General features: G+C 39.4%; 2 protein-coding genes across 3 annotated transcripts in view; one reads left to right on the plus strand and one right to left on the minus strand.

The window, feature by feature from the left end:
* CENPP (centromere protein P) overlaps positions 1-20385 on the minus strand; it is a 246272-nt gene that overhangs the window by 159591 nt on the left and 66296 nt on the right. The window lies entirely within an intron of this gene.
* OGN (osteoglycin) lies at positions 7635-20305 on the plus strand. 2 transcript variants are annotated; one of them, XM_004598818.4, is made up of 7 exons: positions 7635-7761; positions 8789-9015; positions 10696-10786; positions 15748-15906; positions 18248-18450; positions 19288-19383; positions 20034-20305. In XM_004598818.4, the coding sequence occupies exons 2-7, from the start codon at positions 8839-8841 to the stop codon at positions 20202-20204; spliced, it is 897 nt and encodes a 298-aa protein (XP_004598875.2). In that variant the 5' UTR covers positions 7635-7761; positions 8789-8838; the 3' UTR covers positions 20205-20305. The 2 variants fall into 2 exon arrangements, with proteins under 2 accessions (XP_004598875.2, XP_058528938.1); XM_058672955.1 differs by having other exon boundaries at positions 7646-7761; positions 8763-9015.

Here is a 20385-nt window from a genome sequence, read left to right on the forward strand (position 1 = left end):
TAGTGCATGAGGTTTAGTGATAGAGATAAAACAATGGAGTAGAGGGGCTGACATCGTGGCATAAAGAGTTAAGTAACCACCTGCATCCCATATGGGCACCTGCTGGAGTCCCTGCTGCTCCACTTCCTGTCCAACTGTCTGCAAATGCACCTAGAAAAGCAGCAGAGGTGACTGACATCCTGGAACCCCTGCACCGATGTGAGAGACCCAGATGAAATTCCTGGTATGGCCTGGCCCAGCTCTGTGCATCGCAGCCATTTAGCAGAGTGAACCAGTGGATGGAAGATGTGTTTCTGCCTCTCTCTCTTCCCACTCCTCCCTCCCCTCACCTCCATAACTGTGCCTTTCAAATAGATGAAATAAATCTTAAACAAACAAACAAACAAACAAATCATGGAGCAGGCATCCTCTGCCTGTGGCACCAGCATCCCATATGGGCCCCGGTTGCGTACTGGCTGGTCTACTTCTGATCCAGCTCCCTGATTACAACTTGGGAAAGCAGTGGAGGACTGCCCCAAGTCCTTAGGTCCCTGCATCCATCTGGAAGACCCAGAAGAGGCTCCCAGCTCCTGGTTTTGTATCAGCTCAGCTCTGACCCTTGCAGCCATTTGCCAATCAGGAGCCAGGAGCTTCTTCCAGGTCTCCCACGTGGTTGCAGGGTCTCAAGGCTTTGGGCTGTCCTCTACTGCTTTACCAGGCCACAAGTAGGTAGCTAGAAGGGAAGAGGAGCAGCTGGGACACGAACCAGTGCATATGGGATCCTGGTGCATGCAAGGCAAGGACTTTAGCCACTAGGCTACCATGCCAGGCCCAGAATATTTTTAAATAGAACATCATTCTTAAGAGTCAAAAAGTGTTTATCACTTAAGTTGCCAGGAATGGACAGACAAAACTATTGTCTACTCTGGAATAATTCAGTCATAAAAAGTGATGAAGCTCTGGTATACGCTCCATCAGGGTAAACCATGACAACATTATGCTATGTGAAAGAAGTAGGTTTTAGAAGAATTCATGTATTACTAATCCTATTATATGAAAAACAAAAATTCAGCACCAAAATTGTCACTCACTCTCCACAGATAGGTAGCAGAGAAAGGAGGGGAACAATTGTTGATGGGAATATTTGTTATTGGGGTGAAGAAAAATTTCTAAAAGCTTCTATGGTGATGTTTGTACAAGTCTGCAAATACTAACCATTACTGAAGTAGACACTAAAAAAAGATGTATTTATTTATTTGAAAGTCACAGTGACACAGAAAGAGGGAGACAGAGAGATCTTCCATGTGCTGATTCACTCCCAAGATGGCTGCAATGACTCCAGGAGTTTCGTCCAGGTCTCCTATGTGTGTGGCAAGGCCAAGGGCCTCAGTACATGGTTGTCTTCTGTTGCTCTTCCCAGGCCACTAGCATGAAGCCAGACTGGAAGTGGAGCAGCCACAACATGATCTGGTGCCCAAATGCGATGTTGGTGTCACAGGCAACAGCTTTATCTGCTACACCACAATACTGGTCCTTGAACTTCAGACTTTATAATGGTGAACTATATCTCAAAGCAATTATTTAAAAATTTTAATAACATTGGAAAACACATTCTAACATAAGAAGGAAAGACACAAAATGCCAAAGTGGCAGAAACTATAAAACCCAAATAAGTATCTAAGACAGAATATCTATCTGGTGAAACAGCTGAGAGTTCCCAGGAAGAGGTGAGACCTCCTCTATGATGGGTTACCTGCTACGCTAAGAGAGAACACACTCCAGCTGGGGATGACACAGACCTGGTACTCACTTGATTTTACACTTTAAACAATTGTAAAAGAACTCTTAGGTTTATGGAATTTTAGAGCTTCTATTTTTTCCCCTAAGTTGATAAAAGAAAGTATATTTTAATTCTGGTATAACTTGACAATTTAAAACACGGCATTTTATTTCAGAAATCTGTGGGTCAGAAGCCTAACTTTACAGTGCTGAAAAATGGGGCAATTGTTTTGCTTTTCTGAGCCCCGCCTTTCCTCCATGCAGACGGTTCGCTTTTGGTTGTTACAAGGATGAAGAGAGACCAGGCCTATGATAAAGCACTTGAATTACATGTCATAACAGATCTCAGTAAACAGCCTTGCTCCAGCAGATCTGGCCTCACAGTCCAAGGACAGGTGATCACGCTAGCTTTCCTAAAATAGAGGGCACAGAATGGGTCTGCATCTCCCAGGGTTCCTTCCTCCTAACATTCTATTCACATAGTTGACAGGAGGGTCACCACTAAGGATTTCATTAGGGTGCTTAAATCCAACACTCTACAACAAACAAATGCAAAGTCATCCCTAGACAGTTTAGCGTTACCAAACATCCTTATCCTCTATCCTCCTTCCAACTCTTTTTGTCAACAGTGCAACCAGACTCTTCCTTTCCAGTAGGAAGAACACCTCAGGCCCACCATAGCACACAGAATCCAAAGCACTGCAAGGAGCTCCATCTCAGGGCTCAAGAAAGAGGATGATGGACACGCACTCATAATATTTTTTTTTATCCACTTGAAAGGCACAGTGACAGAGAAAGATCTTCCATCTGTTGGCTCCTTCCTCAAAAGCCCACAATAACCGGGGCTAGTTCAGGTTGAAGCCAAGAGCCTGGAACTCATCATGGCCTCCCACAGGGGTAGCACAGTCATCATTCACTGTCCCCCAGATGTTCACTAACAAGGAGTTGGACTAGAATTGGAGAAGCACTCAAGATAACTTTGAGATAACTCACCAAAGAGCTTGAACTGGCGCTCTGACATAGAATTTCAGGCAATGCAAGGGTGGGCATTGCTCCACAATGCCTATCTTAGACAATCTCTTGTTACTTGGAAATATTCTGAGAAATTCAAATGCACCCCAACTATTTCTCATCACAAACAAACAAAAACCTCAGCACTTTCACTGAAAGAAACAGAATAATTTATTTTTGTCAGCTAGCACATAAAGACGGCTCAGCCACCTACTCAGAGCTATGGTTAAATCAGTTGACTTGATATGGATGAAAAGAAAAACATGAAAATCCATCTGTTATTTCTCTCATTACACTACACAATATTTAGTTACATTAGTTAACAGGCTGAACTATTTATAACTATTAACAAATTGCACCATAAGTCCAAGGTTTACACAAAACAAAATGGATACATTTTTAAAAGCTTTAGCTTTTAGAAAAGAAACAGAAAACAAAGGATCCTTCATAAATCTGCTCACAATACTGGTTGAGAATTTTAGCCCATGTTGAAACATTACCTCAGATATTATCCATATATTTTCCTTTCGTTCCTCAAGTTTGGGACCACTAAACTAAAACACAGATGGATGCATATCACATAACACATTTAGCTGGCCCCACAAGGGAAAAAAAGAAAGTAGAAAAAAAAAATAAACCTTGGCCCATCTATATGCTTTTTCTGTTGTAAGGAATTCACATGTCTCCAAGGGCAGTTTGAACTAAAACCCTGGTTTCCTGATTCCAAATACATTTTGTCTACATTTTGGAAATAAAGTATAAGAGCAGCTGGAAATGAAATTAAATCATAATAGCTAAAAAAAAAATCTAAAGTTCCCTGCATGTTTCAACTTTTTCCGTAAGCTATTCCAACTATAACTATCACAATACCAAGGACACATCTTTCATCGCTTTATGTTTAGGTTGTGATGTTACCATCTAGAGAGTTTGCAATGCTAAAAAAATTAAATTCGCAAGACAGACATTTTTACCATGAACTCTTTCCTGTTGAGTCACACTTTCTGCCCTTAAAATCTCACCCTTTCTGAAGATACTGAGATTCTCATTATTTCTCATTGGCACAAATGACCTGGGTCAGGCATAAACATGAGATTAAGAAGATCCAAACCACCAACTTTCCGCAAAGTCCTACAACACTAGATTTTAAAGAGTAAGTATCTAGTAGCTCAGTGGTTCCCAACAGGGGTGATGTCTGATCATGTTGAAGACATTTCTAGTTGGCACAGCTGATGGTGGAGAGGGTGTGTTACTGGCATCTCATGAGTGGAGAGTGGAGGTACTCTACAAGTCATCCTGCAATGCACAGGAACTTCTTCATCAAAGAATCAATGGATCTAACATGTCAACTGTGTGGAGGCTGCAAGACCCTGTAGGAACTAGATTCCAGTCCAACAGATAAACAAACTGAGGTCTAAGAAAGTGAAAGAACTTGCCAAGATCAAGGATAGGTTTGTGAGAGAATTAAAACTGAAGTCAGGTTTTCTGACACTTAAACCTCACAATTTCATGTTAGGTTAAAGTCAGAGAGAGATGACGACAGGGCAATAAATTCTTCAGGTTCACAGCACTTGTTGGAAGTCAATCTACTTGGTGGCTATGTGATTTTTACCAGAACTAAACCACCTGCAAAAAACTCTCTCCCAGAAAATCCTTGCTTACAAAACATTTTTCCATTAGGCACATTTTCTAGTTGCTGACTGCTGAGCAAAAACTAGGAGGAAAAACAGACCACTGGGACGTTGTGTAAATGGAACATCCAACAAAGATAATACAACAATCCCTTGAACTCCATGGAAAAAAAAAATCTTCCCATTTTGGGCACAAGCCTCTCTTCAGCTCTAAACTGTTTCCATCCTTTATTCCTGTATAGTGAAAGCTGAATAGCTTTCTGCCAGGAAACATTTCTGACACGAAACAAAAATGTCTAGAGTTTCCAAAATGTTGTATAGGCAACTGTGTAGTAATGATTTTGCTTTGTGTAAAGAGAAGTTTGGACGTTGTCTTGCTTCCTGGAAGCAGATCCAAGCTGTCCCTAATAGGAGTACCTATATATAGGGTAAAACCAGTTGTTTCATTTTAACGGTTAAGGTGGCCATTCTAAGAAAGATCACTCATGTGGTTTAGGGTAGTGCTGTGTCAGCTCACCGGGATTCTGGTTAGTACAACCATTTTGGGGGTGAAGCAGCAAATGTCTTTGTCTCTCCATCACTTTGCCTTTTAAATAAGTATTTTTTAAACGAACCAGAAAATGGAAGACCACCATGTCCATTACTTTTTCTTTCAAAAAAAAAAAAAAACAAACCAAAAAAAACCCCTCTATTTTTAAAGAAGACTGCTGAACAAGGCTTGAGTTGACTTGGGTCGCAACACTCTGTGTTGTCATACATTAATGGTAGGAGACCAGCACACACTAAGAGTAACGGAAGGTTCACATTGAGTACCAAACAGACTCCACCCTGTCTATCTTTTCCTCTAATTTGTATGTGTTCCTTTACCTGTAACAGCCATCACCATCTTTACTTAATACAATATCCCGCAGTGAGCTCTGGTAGTCCTTCTAGACAATTACCCAATGTAAGCATGGTTTGACTCAGAAATGCCCTCAACTTGTAGCTGGTAATGGAACTGAGAGAGGGTGGTCTTGGAGACAGTGCCCTCAAGCTTTATAAGCAATCTAATTCTGGGCCAGACTGCAAGTTTACTTTCTGGTGCAATTCTGATCCTTTCCAGACTCTTGCCTGGATGGCTCCAAAAGACTACAATGGCATTCTCATTAAAACACTATCTTCCTCTCTGGTCATAAAGATACAACTGGAAGAAGTCAAACGTGAGGAATTGAGAGAAACCTTCAGGCAACAGTCAGCAAGAAACTGACGCCCTTAGTACCACATGTTGTTAAGAACAGAACGCTGTACATAGTCATGGGGGCTTAGAATGGGGTTTTTGCCTACTCAACCCTGGAGGGAGACTACGGTCTGTGACATATCATAATGAGTTCTCAGACATGATCCTAAAGGCAACAACCGAACAAAGTCAGTCTGACTCCTGACACACAGAAACTGTCACCTAACAAATTTGTTCTAAGACATTGATTTGCATTTGATTCTTACACAGTAATAGCGAACTAATACAATAACTCTCCCAAAAGGCAGTGCTAGAGAGATGCTGCTTTGTTATCACTTAGTTACTTTGAAAGGCACAGGGACAGAGATCTCCTATCTGCTGGCTCACTTTGCAATACCCCCAGTAGTCAGGGCTGAGCCAGGCCAAAGAAGCTAGAAGCACAATCCAGGACTCCCCATGGGTAGCAGGGATCCAACTTTTTGAGCCAAATCATCTGCTGCCCTGCCAGGGTGAACGTTAGCAAGGAGCTGGAATCTGGAGTAAAGCTGGGACTTGAACCCGGGACTCTGTGAAATGGAATGCATGTGTCCCAAGCAATGTCTCAATAGCTATACCAAATGGCTGCCCCCTTACAGGGATATTTCTGAAATATGAAGAAGATATACCATGCATTGGCTTAAAAAAATCTTGCACTTGTCTCTCATGGACTACAATTTAAACCCACAACAGCAGGGTAAAAAAGACTCTCTTTAAACTGACCTACATCCCACTGCCTTGCTCCATCTTTTAATATGACCCACTCCCTAAAACTCTCTTCATCTCCAAGTTTCAATCACATGCAACTAATTACACTTTTTCTAAATGATCCAGTCTAGCCATCCTGCCCAAGGGCTGTTCTCCTTGCCTGGAACATCACACCCTGCTACTCTGCCATGCTCTTAGATTGTCAGCCTGGGTTTGCTTCCTCGACCTGGACCCATCAGGGCCTCTGGGCTCACCCATGTTTCCCAAGTGCTCAGTCTACATTTCTGTGCAGCAAGCCCAACTGTGCATCCCATCACTTGTTTGTTGCCTTTCCTGCTGATTTCGACATTCTAAAATTACCTGGAGGAGAGAAATTAGGTTTTGCTTGTCTGAATTTACTTATCTGCAATTCTGTCACAAAAATGGTGTCTGATACATTTTTATTAAATTAACAAGTGCTAATAAATTTCTATTCATTGATCACAACTTTTCAGACAAACATATTATAACCCACAAATTTTTGTACTATAAAGTATCAGGTTATATTTCCTATTTTAATAAAATATTCAGCCATAATTGTCAAAGTTTTAGCTTAGAGGAGAACGAAATGTAACATTTATTGATAAAAGCACCGAAGAGTAATATAATAATTTTTTTCTGGGGGGGGAGAAGTGAATAGTTGCTTATATGGAATCTAGAAAGTATCACTTACACATTTAAAAATCAAATTTCTATTAAAATAGTTTTACATAATATAATTCATCCAGCAAATTGAAATACTTTTTTTTTTTTTTACCATTAACAAGCAAGAATTATAAATCAAGGTTATTTTAAAAATTCTCATACTCTAGTGTTAGGTGTATACAACTAAAATATAGGAGGTAAAGGCCAGAGGATGAGATCTGTTCTACAGCTAAGTCTTCTCTGCGCTGGAACTTTCTGGCTTTATATTTTTAATACTCATAAAATTATTAGCATCAACTACTTCATTGAAGAAGTAAATATATTATCTGTTGAGAAAACGCAAAAGTGGAAAAAAAAGTCATTTTATAACTATTATTTTCATAAACCAGTATTCATTAAAATATCAATGTTTATCAGAAGGAAAATGACACTAGTTCATTGTACTGAGTGAACAGAAGGTGGCTGAGCACAGCAGTTAGCTATGTGAAACACAGCTTTCCAGTGTGAAACCCTGCAGTTCACCCCAAAGAATGTTGGCAAAGATCTCTACACATGGAAACTACGCTGGAAGCTGCTGGGTCCTAAAATTTATTCAGCAGTTTGCAACAAAACACAGCTTTCTTCCTTCACCCTCCCACTTGGGGCTAATGCACAGGCACGAACATCTATGAGGAAAACCGCACACACACACCAAAAAAACCCTTCAAAACAGCTGCAACGGTAGGCTTCTTTCTCTCATAACTCTAAATATTGTTTGTTAAAAGTATGATTGATCTGTCTTAATAATTGTAAAAATTATCTCTAATTTACTTTTTTTTCAATCACCTTGAACAGTTAGTTCTTAACAAGTACTATCCTATGTGATTATATAACTTTTGTACTCACATAGACCAGGACCAGGCATGGGGGTGCTGCCAGAGTCACACACCCATTTTCTTCTTAATTTTCAACCAATGGATTTATGACAGATTGGCATCTGTAATGCAGTGTCAGCAACTGAACAATTCTGTATTAAGTTCCTTAAGGAAAAGTTTGAAATATGTACCAATCTGATGTAATTCCACTGATAGCCCCCCAAAATCCTTTTATTTCTCAAAGTTTCTTGATTAAAGTTATAAATTCCCTCTAGCCTAGAGTATTTTTGTAATCATCATAATTTACATTAAAAGCAATACTATTAACTAAAAACAGTGATAACCTAGTAAAATCACAAGACTAAGAAAATGAAAGACTTACAGATTTTCTTATATTCTGTACAACTTGAAACTAAGTGTTAATAGCTGCTTCTCTTAATGCAAAATTTAAGGTTAAAGTTAACATTTTTTTCTTGGTTTCTGCTTATAACAACACAAGAGTTTTTATGAAGTAGCAATGTTGAAATATGATATTTTTAACTCACATAGGACAAGATTTCAGGTCTTCATTTTAACCATTTATACTACAGGTATCCCAAGATTTCAACTGTGTAAGAATACCTCTATTCAAGGCACTCAATTATCAAGAAGCTCAAACTATCAGTATATTCTGGCTTTTTAATAGACATAAAACTGCTCCCTGAAGCAATTTCTCAGGATGTTCACTGTTATGTAAAAGCTGTGAGCATCTAATTAAAGATTACTAAGGGTTAAATACTTATCCTCTGGCCCCTGCTGCCTACACCCTGCCAAAACATTCTCTAAGCTTTTAAATATTGCTTCGATGGTCTGCATTTTTATTTCCAGGGAAAAAGCAAAGTTTTGTCCCACAGGCAGTAGGCCACTAGTTTATGAGCTTCCAGGCACCTGAGTTCTGGCTGAGATGAAGGTTCTGTGCCCTGTGACACTGCTCCTGTCCCTGCTTGCGCCTCTCATCAAGCCAGCACCATCAATTCAGCAGGACTCAGCAATCACCTTCGACTATGCAGCAGACCACTTGGAAGAAGCCACATTTACCCAAGATGATGAGAATAAATACCCGCATGGAAAATATCTCAAGGTACTTAATTTTTATTGTCATTTCTACTTGTAAAATCGTGTGTGTTTAAACGCATGGTGGGTTTGTTTTGTTTTTCCGAATGTGTTTGATAAGGGAAAAGCAGCAACATTTTAGGTGATTCAAAGTACTCTATAATAATTGTCACTAAGATTACATTTTTAAAGTGTGCATGCCTCTTAGATGAACAAACAAGTATGTAGGATACCTAAACAGCATCTACAGAAACAAAAAAAGAATAACATTTAAGATGACCCCTGACCAGTTACCATTTACATGTTAATAATGTTGCACAATGCTCTTTTATGTGCATATAATTCCTCAAAAATAAATTAGGATTGTGTATTAGGAGAAACAGAAATGAATTACTGGCTTTAGCTTTGCTATTTTAGAGAAATGTTGCCCCCCAAAATCAATAGAAGACACCTAGTTATGTCAAATCAGTTTTAATGGCTTAAATCCACTCCCAATTTTTCTCAAGTAACTGCAACTAGAATAAACACTACTGGATGAGTGCCTTCCACACGATTTACACTCTGCCTTTAGGATCCACGCTGTTACTTGTGGTTTTCTTGGCATGTAGACAGGAATGATGCTTACAGAAAACGCTAACACAGCAGCTAAGTATGTGACACAGATACACACCCCCCCCCACAGGAAATGAGAAATACAGTAAAAAAAATACAATAATGATTGCTTCAAAAGTCCTTTTGGGGATTAAATTAGATGGGAAAGACTTAAAGATGCATATTTTTGACAAAGGATATGTTAAGCAAATTTTGGCATCACAGTTTTTTTCTCTCAATGGAGTCAGCTATCTATCAATTATAAGAACACTTTCAAAATTCCAAGGTTTCTAAGTTTAGAGATTTTTGTTTTTCTGCTTCTTCCTTTAAAGAATTTTAATGGGGTTCTTTGGTCTTCATATAAATGCCTGAAATAAAATCTGAGGAATCCAAATCACATGTATAAACACAGAGTGCAGGAGACTCTCGAGTGCACACAGAGTCAGGGGTCAAGACAGAGGCAAGGTGGAGGAGGTTCCCAAGGTGGGACAGGACCCCACAGAACACAATGTAAACTAACAACAGAAAATCTGCTCCTCAAGACTAGCAGAGAGTACACGGCAAGGACTCCAGATCCCTTGAAGTACATGGTGAAGAATCTAGATTTGAGATTGGGGATCTGGAAAGCAGGACAATCAGGAACAAAAGGGTTAAGAAGACCAGGGCTTAATGGAGACAGGAGGTCACTAAATAAGGCCACCTCTGCAACACACAGAAAGCCCTACTCATGATTTCATAGGTGTGACCTGCAGGCTTGGTAATCCCACTCGTAATGATAGAATCCGGTGTGAGGAACTCAGCTCAGTCAAGGACCTAAAGAACACTTTTACTTAAAAGTTACTCATTCTTCTGATTCAGGGAATTTTCTCCTAGATACCATTTGGAATTCCAATAGGTGCAATCTTTAATAAGAACAGAATTTAGATGATAAAACTTTAAAATTTGTTTTGTTAAAAGAGTATACAGAGGCCAGAGTGAAAACTAGTTCTAACACTCTTTACATTATACTTTGACAATCAATGTCTCAATGGAGCACAAAAGAAATGTTACTGTTACAGTTCTTCAGTATCAGAATCAAGCTTTATTATAACTAAAAAACAAATTATTTTTCCAACAGGAAAAACAAACAGGGGTAAGAATGGTGAAGAGAAGCTTTGAATTACAAAATGATATGATTATACCCGAACCTCCTAAGAAAGAAAGTGATGGTAAGCATGAATAATGCATTGTCTATTTTTTTCCAAAGAAGATGTCTTCTTTGTAATAGTCAAAAATTGACTCAAGATACAATAAATAAATACAAACAGCAAAATTGTATCCCTGAAGATAAAATCAAACAGGTAAACTGAGGGTGTATATTACCTGCCACCCACAAAATGAGTAAGCTATGTTAAACAGGAACGTGTAGGACAACAAAAGTTAGTTCAAACTTGGCCTCCAGAAAATATGTCTCTGCCCAGAGAAGATTAATCCAAGAACATTTTAAGAACAATTATTTGCTAAAGACAACGGATAGCCTAGGGACATGGTAAATACAATATAATCTTATTCAAGAATCTCACAGAAGAAAAATAGTTATATGCGTAAAACTGCATAGAGAGGTACATTTCAACTGAAACAATATATGATCTATCACAAAATAAATTATAAACTATGATAGTTTGTATGTATTTTATTCTTGCTCTATAAAAACTTTTGTACAAAACTTACATACAAATTTCTATTTTTACAATAAAATTCAAATGAACCATAATAAACACATCTTACATTTTTATTTTCATAAGTTATTAGCAAATGGAAAGATCATAAAATGTCAGTTCACTCCAAAATTATAAATTTTAGGCGATTCTAATAAAATTACCACTAAATGTCTTCATAAAACTAGCAAAACTAATTATAAAGTTTATATAGAAAAACATGTACAAATAGCCTGGGAAATATTGAACAACACAGATGCAGAAACTAGACTCATTAAACAGTAAGCATACCTAAAGGACTCTGAACTAAAAAAAGTATATTACTAAAAAAAGTATTATTAACGGACAAAAGTACCAATGGACTAGAACAGAAAGTCTTGGAAATAGAAACACCTATGGAAACTTGGCATATAATAAAGTTATCAATTCAAAAGAAATGTGCACCCCAGCAACTGATCGTGGCTGCTCACACAACTCTCCATTAACCTAAAGAGGCGGCTGATTCAAGGAACTGGGAAAATTCAAAATTAATCTGGGACATCTTGTCATTACAAAAAATAAGGAAATTATTAAAGAACAATGGGGATAAATCTTTTAATTGCATAAAAGTATAATAAATAAATAGGTATAAATACATAAAAGATGTTTAACAGCTGTGCACTGAAAGGAGTATAGATTGTTGGTGTAGCAATGAAGACATTACTTTAGATGCCCTCACCCCATATCGGAATGCCTGAACTTGGGTACTGGGTCTGCTTCTCATTCCAGCTTCCTGCTACTGCGGACCTTGAGAAGCATCAATGATGTGTCACGTAGCTGAGTCCTTGAAACCCATGCTGGAGACCTGGTATTGAGTTCCCAGATCCTAGCTTAGACCTGGCCCAGCCAGGTATTGCAGGCATCTGAGTAGTGAACCAGAGGGTGGAAGATTTGTTTCCTTCTCTCTGCTCTTCAGATAAATTTTAAAAGTGAACAAATACATATTTTTTTAAAATATATATTTTTATTATACTATTTATGTATCTGAGGTGAAGGGGGATATTGAGGGAGAATCCTTACCCAGTCTCTCACCAGCCCAAAGTCCCGGATGTGGGGCATGCTCTGAGATACTTGCTCAAGTGGTCTTAATAATCCTCCAGTTATGGATCGCTGCCAGTCTCACCACTCCCAGCTCGATGAGGTCATTGAAGAATCCGCTGATTGTCACAGTCCATCATAGAGTCTTCATTTGCCCAACATTTAGCTGAGGTGGTTGATTGACCTGTTCCGTCCTCCGTCCTCTCCTGGCCAGGGCTCTGAGTCCAGCAGTTCGATTGGGGAGATCACCAAAGAAACTTTGAGGTATTCCCAGATCAGATTCCCGCATGTTCCAGCAAGCACCAGGCCCGGCACAGTCCATTGCCACGATCAGCTGGTGGTTGCAATCACTGGGCTGGCTCCTCTCTCAGTCCCGACTTGCACTGGAACCAATGGGTGTTGCAGTCCAGCCTGGTTCTGCCCAGCACGCACTTGACTCTTTCATCAACCAGTGGGGGCTGCAGCCCAGTTGGGGAGACCCACAATAACCCCCACCAGGCCCGCCCCCCACCCTGGCCTGCCAGTATGCATAGCAGACTAGTCCAGTCTGTCCTGTTCCCATTTGGCTCCCGTACCTGTCAATGGGCATTGAAGCTTAGTTCCCTCCAGCCAACTCAACTATCCAGCCCTCACGGATGTTACTGAGTGCCTCTCCTTCTAGCTACCCCAGCCCCGTCCTAGTTTTCATGCCCTCCCGCGGGAGTAGTGACCCAAGAGGGGGGAACCCACCACTTCCCTCCCGGGTCTCTCTCAGTCCCGGTTTATGCACTCTTTGGGTGGTTCTGTGGTTTGACCTGACAGAATTAGCCCCCAGTGCCAGCTTCTGCCAGCTGTCTGTGGCTAAGCCCAAACAACCTTCACCCACTCCCATTTATGCTTGTATCGGCAGGAATAATCAGCCCAGCCTGGCTTTTCCCTGATCTAGTCCACATGCGGCGCTCAGGTGTTGTAGCCCTGCCCAGTCTGGTCTGTCCCCATCCCAGCCCACGCTATCCAGTGAGAGTAGCTGTCTGGCGAGGGGACCAGCCCCTCAATCCCCCCTCTGGCTCTGCCCTCTCCCTTCCTGGTTCTCACGTGTGTTGGTTGGGTGCTGCATTCAAATCCAGTACAGGTAATCTCACCCTGGCATTCCATATTGTGCACTAGCTTCTGTCGCGACCAAACCTGGCCCGATCCACACTCTCCTCTGGTGTTCGGGTTTGCCAGTGGATGACATGAACTGATTCAGCCTGGTCCGCCCTTGATCCATGCCAAATGTATGCAGGTGGGAAACTTTCCATGGCCTAATCTGGGCTGTTTCCTATCGTACTTCTTGCGCTTATTTTGCGCATATCAGGGGGTCCATGAGCCAGCCCTTCTCAGTTCACCTTCTGTCCTAGCAGGTAAAAAAAAATAGAATAATAATAATAAAAAAAAAGATTCCAAAAATCAATTGGTTTTTGATGATGTGTCAGTACAAGTCAATGGGGGAAAAGAATAGTCTTTTCCAAAAATGGTAGGGAAGGAACCAGATAGTCTTGGAGCAGGAGGGAGAAAAAATCATGACCTTTCTTGGCACTATCCATAAAAATTGATTTGAAGTGATCCTCCTACCTAAAAGAGTTTAAACTATACATTTTCCAGAAAAAAAAAAAAAGGAGTGAAAGTTCAATGGATAGCAAACATTTCTTAACTATAACAAAAAGTTTGAACTATAAATAAGTATATGTTACCAAAATTTAAAATGCTTGTTCTTCAAAGGACACTAACAAGGATATATAAAAAAGGTAAGATTTATAATCGATTTGTGTAAAAAATCCTAAAATGACACTGCTAGAATGTTTACTCTTTATTAATGACATAATATTCATTTAAAATTAGGCAAAATGTATAAAAAGGCACTTAACCAAATAAAATATGTGGATAATAAATAAGCATGTTAAAAGAAGCTCAATATCGGGCCCGGTGGCCTGGCCTAGCAGCTAAAGTCCTCGCCTTGAACGCCCCGGGATCCCATATGGGCACCAGTTCTAATCCCGGCAGCTCCACTTCCCATCCAGCTCCCTGCTTGTGGCCTGGGAAGGCAGTCGAGGACGGCCCAAAGCTTTGGGACCCTGCACCCCTATGGGAGACCCGGAAGAGGTTCCAGGTTCCCGGCATCGGATCGGCGCGTACCGGCCTGTTGCGGCTCACTTGGGGAGTGAATTATCGGACGGAAGATTTTCCTCTCTGTCTCTCCTCCTCTCTATATATCCGGCTTTCTAATAAAAAAAAAAAAAAAAAAAAAAAGCTCAATATCATTCATTGGGGAAATACTAATTAAAATGCAATGAGATACCATGTTATATTCTATTTAAATCAATTAAAAATAAAAAGACTGATTATACCAAATACTGGTAACATGTGGAACAACTGGAATGCTCATACTCTGATGGTGGGATTGTAAAATGGCATCATCCTTTGGTAACAATTTGAGACTTTCTTCAAAATATAAAACGTACCCTCTAGCCATTCCATTGAAAGAAATCTACCCAGAAGAAATGAGAGCATCAGGTCCACAAGAACTGGGAAATAAATGTTCTTATTAGCTTTTAAAGCAGCCAAAACTTTGAAACAGACTCAACTTTGTAAGAAAATGGTTGTCAGTTACACTGAAACAATGGAATTCTATACAGTAAAAAAGTAGAATAACATACTGGATATGCAACAATAATGGATGACTCAAAACACAAGGATACTACAAATAATTTGTGGGAAGACAGAATATTATGATACAAAAGGTTTTTGAAATCTATGCGTGATTTTCTGGAATATGTATCTTCCATGAACTTTCTAAAGACACCTTGTATCTAAGCTGAGTGTAAGAAGTAGATATGAAAGTAAATACTGTGTGATTCTTCTTGTAAGTGTGAATTATAATTACTAAAACAGATTAGGTTAATACTAGGAGGGAGGGATGGTCAAAAACATGAGAAAACATTATGGAGAAATGAATATGTTAATTATATTGATTGTGGCAAAGGTTTCATGGGTATTCACTATGTCAAAACTTATAAATTGTACAATTAAAATATGTGCAATTTAGTATGTGTCAGTTAACCAAAATCTGTGGCAGTAACAGAGTTTAAAAGGGTTCTCACTGGTTGATCTGTGACTAAGAGGGGAATATCTAAACTTATAGAATGTCAACTGCAAAGGAGTTATGATGGTATTAGAAAAATCACCATTTGATAACTATTCTAGTGGTAAATAATTCAGTTATGAATTAACAGAAGTCCAAACTAGTGGGTGAAGAGCTTGATGACATATCAGACATTCGAGTGAGTAACAACGTGTATGGCAATATAATTTTATCATTAGAAGCCAGATATTTTCCAACTACCACTTACACTTTTACGACTTTGTTCCTAATTTAGAAATGCCCACATGCCTGCTATGTGTCTGTCTGAGTGGCTCTGTGTACTGTGAAGAAGTTGACATTGATGCTGTACCACCCTTGCCCAAGGAATCAGCCTATCTTTATGCACGATTCAACAAAATTAAAAAGCTGACAGCCAAAGATTTTGCAGACATGCGTAAGTTTAAATATTGCATAAGTATCAGCTCATGTTTTCACTCATATGAACTTAAGCTTCTATATACTGGCAGCCTGCCCCACCAAGAGTTGCCACAGCCATAGTACGTAAGTTTCTCTGTCACTTCACAAAAAATCCACTGGTTTGTTGGTCAACTATTTCTCCATTGAAACACTCATCTTCTTTTTTTAACATATATTTTTATTGCATTTCCTTTTTTTAAAAGAATTAATTACATTGCATTTTTTTACATTTGCATTTTAATTACATTTTTTTATGCACTGGGATTCCCCCCCCGCCCCTCCCAAACCCCCCCCCCCCCCCGCGGTGGATTGCTCCACCTTGTTGCATTCCCATAGTTCAAAATCAGTTGACATTCTTTCATTGGAGGTATTTACAAGCATAAAGTCCAGCATCTTATTGTCCTGGTAAGTTCAATGGTTTCTTGGTGAGACCATCTCTGGTCTGAAGGTAGAGGCAGCAGAGTATCATCCCGATCAATTAAAAGCCCCAACATAATATTTCCAACCATTTACAACATTGTGGCATTAATTGACATGGTATTGATTAACCTATATGTTAACAGGAAAATGCAGGTTCTCAACCACAACCTGGAGACACTCATCTCCTTACTTTTCTGGTTTGTATATTCATCAACTTCCCAAAACTTGTAACTCCAATCAATGTAACTGGTGTTTTTATGGTCACCCCACAGAATGGTAAAAAAAAAAACACCAAAAACCAAAAAACAAAAAAACTTATTTGAAGCATGCGTTCTCAGGTGAGGATGAATAAGGCAGTTTTCTCTCTTCTAGCTTCAGCTTTCACACTGTAAATAAGTGCCCTGTTCACAGTCCATCTGCTGCTACATCTGTATGCTTCTGCTGTTGCTGTTGATTTTGCTACTGAAAATGGCTTGGGCCCTGAGTAAGGGCTCAGCGGCTAAACCCTTGCCTTGCACATGCCGAGATCTCATATGGGTGCCAGTTCGTGTCCCGGCTGCTCAACTTTCCATCCAGCTCCCTGCTTGTGTCCTGGGAGGGCAGTGGAGGATGGGCCCAAGGGACCCTGCAGCCGAGTGGGAGAACAAGAAGAAACTCCTGGCTCCTGGCTTTGGGTTGGCCTAGCTTCAGCTGTTAGGGCCACTTGGGGAGTGACTCAGCGGATTGAGGACTTTTTTCTCTGTGTCTTCTTCTCTCTGTAAATGTGCCTTTGCAATAAAAAGGAAGGAAACAGGGAGGGAGGGAGGGAGGGAAGGAAGGAAGGAAGGAAGGAAAGAAAATGGCCTCTAAACAAAGCAGTATCTAGTATTCCTAAGCAGAAGGCTCTCATGAACCCTGAAGAGAAAATACACTTACGTATGAATTATAATGCCAAGCTAATCAATCAACAATATATATTAAATGTTGTTCAATAAACACACACATAAAACATGCTCATGGTAGTAAGTGATGAATACATGTCACCTGAGGCTTGTGGAAACCTATCCCTGATTTTTCCCTGGGAGCAAAGGTTCAAGTATCCACTAATTTAGTATTTATAGCTAACCTTATTGAACATGCATGACTATCATGAATGAGAAGCAACGACATTTTATAATCATCCCATACCCAAGTGAAACACACAGAATTTTTCAGTCTCTCAGTCTGACTTCTCCAACACAGAGGATATTTTTGTCTTTGTTGCTGTAATCTGTAAATCACTGAGAGATTAAGACAAATTACCCACTACGGTTAGTGTTTGGGCTAGTTAGTGCTTTGGACGCTGCACTTCCGCATTGGGGTACCCGGATTTGAGTCCTGCCTCCGCTTAATTCCCGCCTCCTGCTGATGCAGACTCTGGAATGCTACCCCTTGGGAGACCTAGGTTTAGTTTCTGGCTCCTGCCTTTAGTTTGGCTCGGTCTAGCAGTTGAAGGATTTGGGGGCATTAAATAGACTGTGGGAGCCCTCTGTGGAACTCTGTTAAATAATTTTTTTTAAAAGGAAGGCTTAAGCATTGAAAAACATAACATATTAACGTACACTATAAAAGGAACACACTGGTAAAATAAATCCAAAATTAGTACATGAGTCCATTCAATCAAACGCTTATTTCCCATGATTTTCACATTTTCCTGTGCATAGCAAGAAATTCTGAGAAAGGAAAAGTTCATTGACATTAAGATTCTTCTCAAGCTGAGATTTGAATACTGTGGTTAGAAAGCCAGGAGCTATCAGGTGTTCAGTTTGTTTAACCAGATATCATTAAGCATTAACTGCAGATATCAAACATAAAAGGTGCTTCAGCTCACACAATCAAAATTCAACTTAGTATTTTTTTGTATATTTCTTCTTCCAAAGCTAACCTAAGAAGGCTCGATTTCACGGGAAATTTAATAGAAGATATAGAAGATGGAACTTTCTCAAAACTTTCCCTTTTAGAAGAACTTTCACTTGCTGAAAATCAGCTACTGAAACTTCCAGTTCTTCCTCCCAAACTCACTTTATTTAATGCAAAAAACAATAAAATCAAGAGTCGGGGAATCAAAGCAAACACTTTCAAAGTAAGTATTTCCTACCATGACTAAGTACAATATGAGAGATACTTTTGGTCTAGAATTCTATCTTGATTATCTTTTTAAATGAAGATATTATTTATACAGTAATACTATTAAGCTTATTCAGTATTGTTTATGCCTGTATGTTACTGAAAAGACATAACCCCTACCATGTTTCACAGGACTTTTTTCACATGTTCACGCAAGCAAAAACTCTTTTAGACAGACCTGGTTAGCCCCTCGAGGCACTTACAGTATACAAAAACCTCGAATGGGACTTTTCCTACATGTCTTAATTCTTATAATGCTGGTAATTTACTAATTCCAACAAAAAGAATAAAGTTCCAAAGGCAAACACTGGCTTTAACTTTTAATCTTTTAAAATAAGACTTGTAAATTCTAGTTTTCTTTGAATTCCATGTTGACAACTAACAAAAAGTTCTACCACATGTAGTATGAATTAAGTATGTTTCTTAACTCAGTACCTTAAGAAACATTATATAGCAAAAAGGGAAGGCGATCTACTCGGATTAGGTAGCCAGTTTGTCCCAAAACACAACGTCTAGAAGTAATCACCTCATTTCACGACTTCCATACCTAATAACTCCCCGTCCTGGAGGGCAATCACAGACAAGAGGAGGAAACAGTCATGCTGCCAGAACAATCATGCTGCAAGACACAACCTCTCCCAAAAGGCAAGATTCGACCACAAAAAACAAAAAGTCCTACACTAGTGACTGTTATTAGTGAAACAGATTTGGAATATACACTTACAGATGCATTGCTTGAATCCTGTGAAGGAATACAGACTTCAGTAACACTCATACACTATTTTCCTGACAGAAACTGAATAATCTCTCCTTCCTCTACTTGGACCACAACGCCCTAGAATCTGTGCCTCCTAATTTACCAGAAAGTTTGCGTGTAATTCACCTTCAGGTATGATTGTTCTTTCCAAAGTATGGGACTTTAAATGACCTAGAGGTCAACCTTAGGTGCACTGGGAAACATTTCATACAAAAGTGAAATTAGGTTAGATCTCTGTGGTAGTCTGATGTCTGAGAACGGTACTGTGACATGCAGGGCACAGCACAGGAACTTGAAGTGTGGGATGCTTATGTCTCTGATAAAGGATTCTTCCTGAAAGAGTAACAGATATTTCCTTTTGTAGACTTTCCTAGTATTTTACAGTATACAAACTTTAGACAACGCAACAATTAGGAGGAAAATAAGTTGATCTCTCAGAATCAAGAATTCCCATTTATTCTTTCTACTTTAAAGAGCACTAAAGGACACAGTATCCATTGGAGCTGCTAGTCTAGAGCAAGCTTCTTTCTCCACCTGAATATAATTCCATCTGTACTCAGAATATTGTGTCACTTATGTACTATTCTAATAGCTCATGGTCTTTTCCACCTAGCAACACTAGAGATTTTTAGAGTGGAGTCCAGATTACACCAAGAGGGCTTTATTACATGAAGATACATAGTTGGTACAATATTTAAAAATAGTTTTTTTATATCAGATATTCTATGGGAACCCATTGCCTTGATATGCAGGTTGATTTCAGCTTTCTTCTTATTTTTCAGTTTAACAACATAACGTCAATTACTGATGATACATTCTGCAAGGCTAACGACACTCGTTACATAAGGAACCGCATTGAGGAGATACGGTTGGAGGGCAATCCGATACTGCTTGGGAAGCATCCAAACAGCTTTATTTGTCTGAAAAGATTACCCATAGGGACATACTCTTAACCATGATCAGCGCAGCATATAAACAGGAATATTCACAATCTATCTCAACAACGTCTAAAAGAGTACAAGTATTGGCTTAATATTAACCTTGTATTTCACTATGAAGGAATTTTATTCTTAAAGCAAGTATGTGCAAAAGCCTGATACACAGCAGGAAAAGGATCTAATCTCCAAATTCAAA

Source organism: Ochotona princeps, chromosome 14, assembly GCF_030435755.1.
Source record: "Ochotona princeps isolate mOchPri1 chromosome 14, mOchPri1.hap1, whole genome shotgun sequence".
NCBI classification, from domain to species: domain Eukaryota; kingdom Metazoa; phylum Chordata; class Mammalia; order Lagomorpha; family Ochotonidae; genus Ochotona; species Ochotona princeps.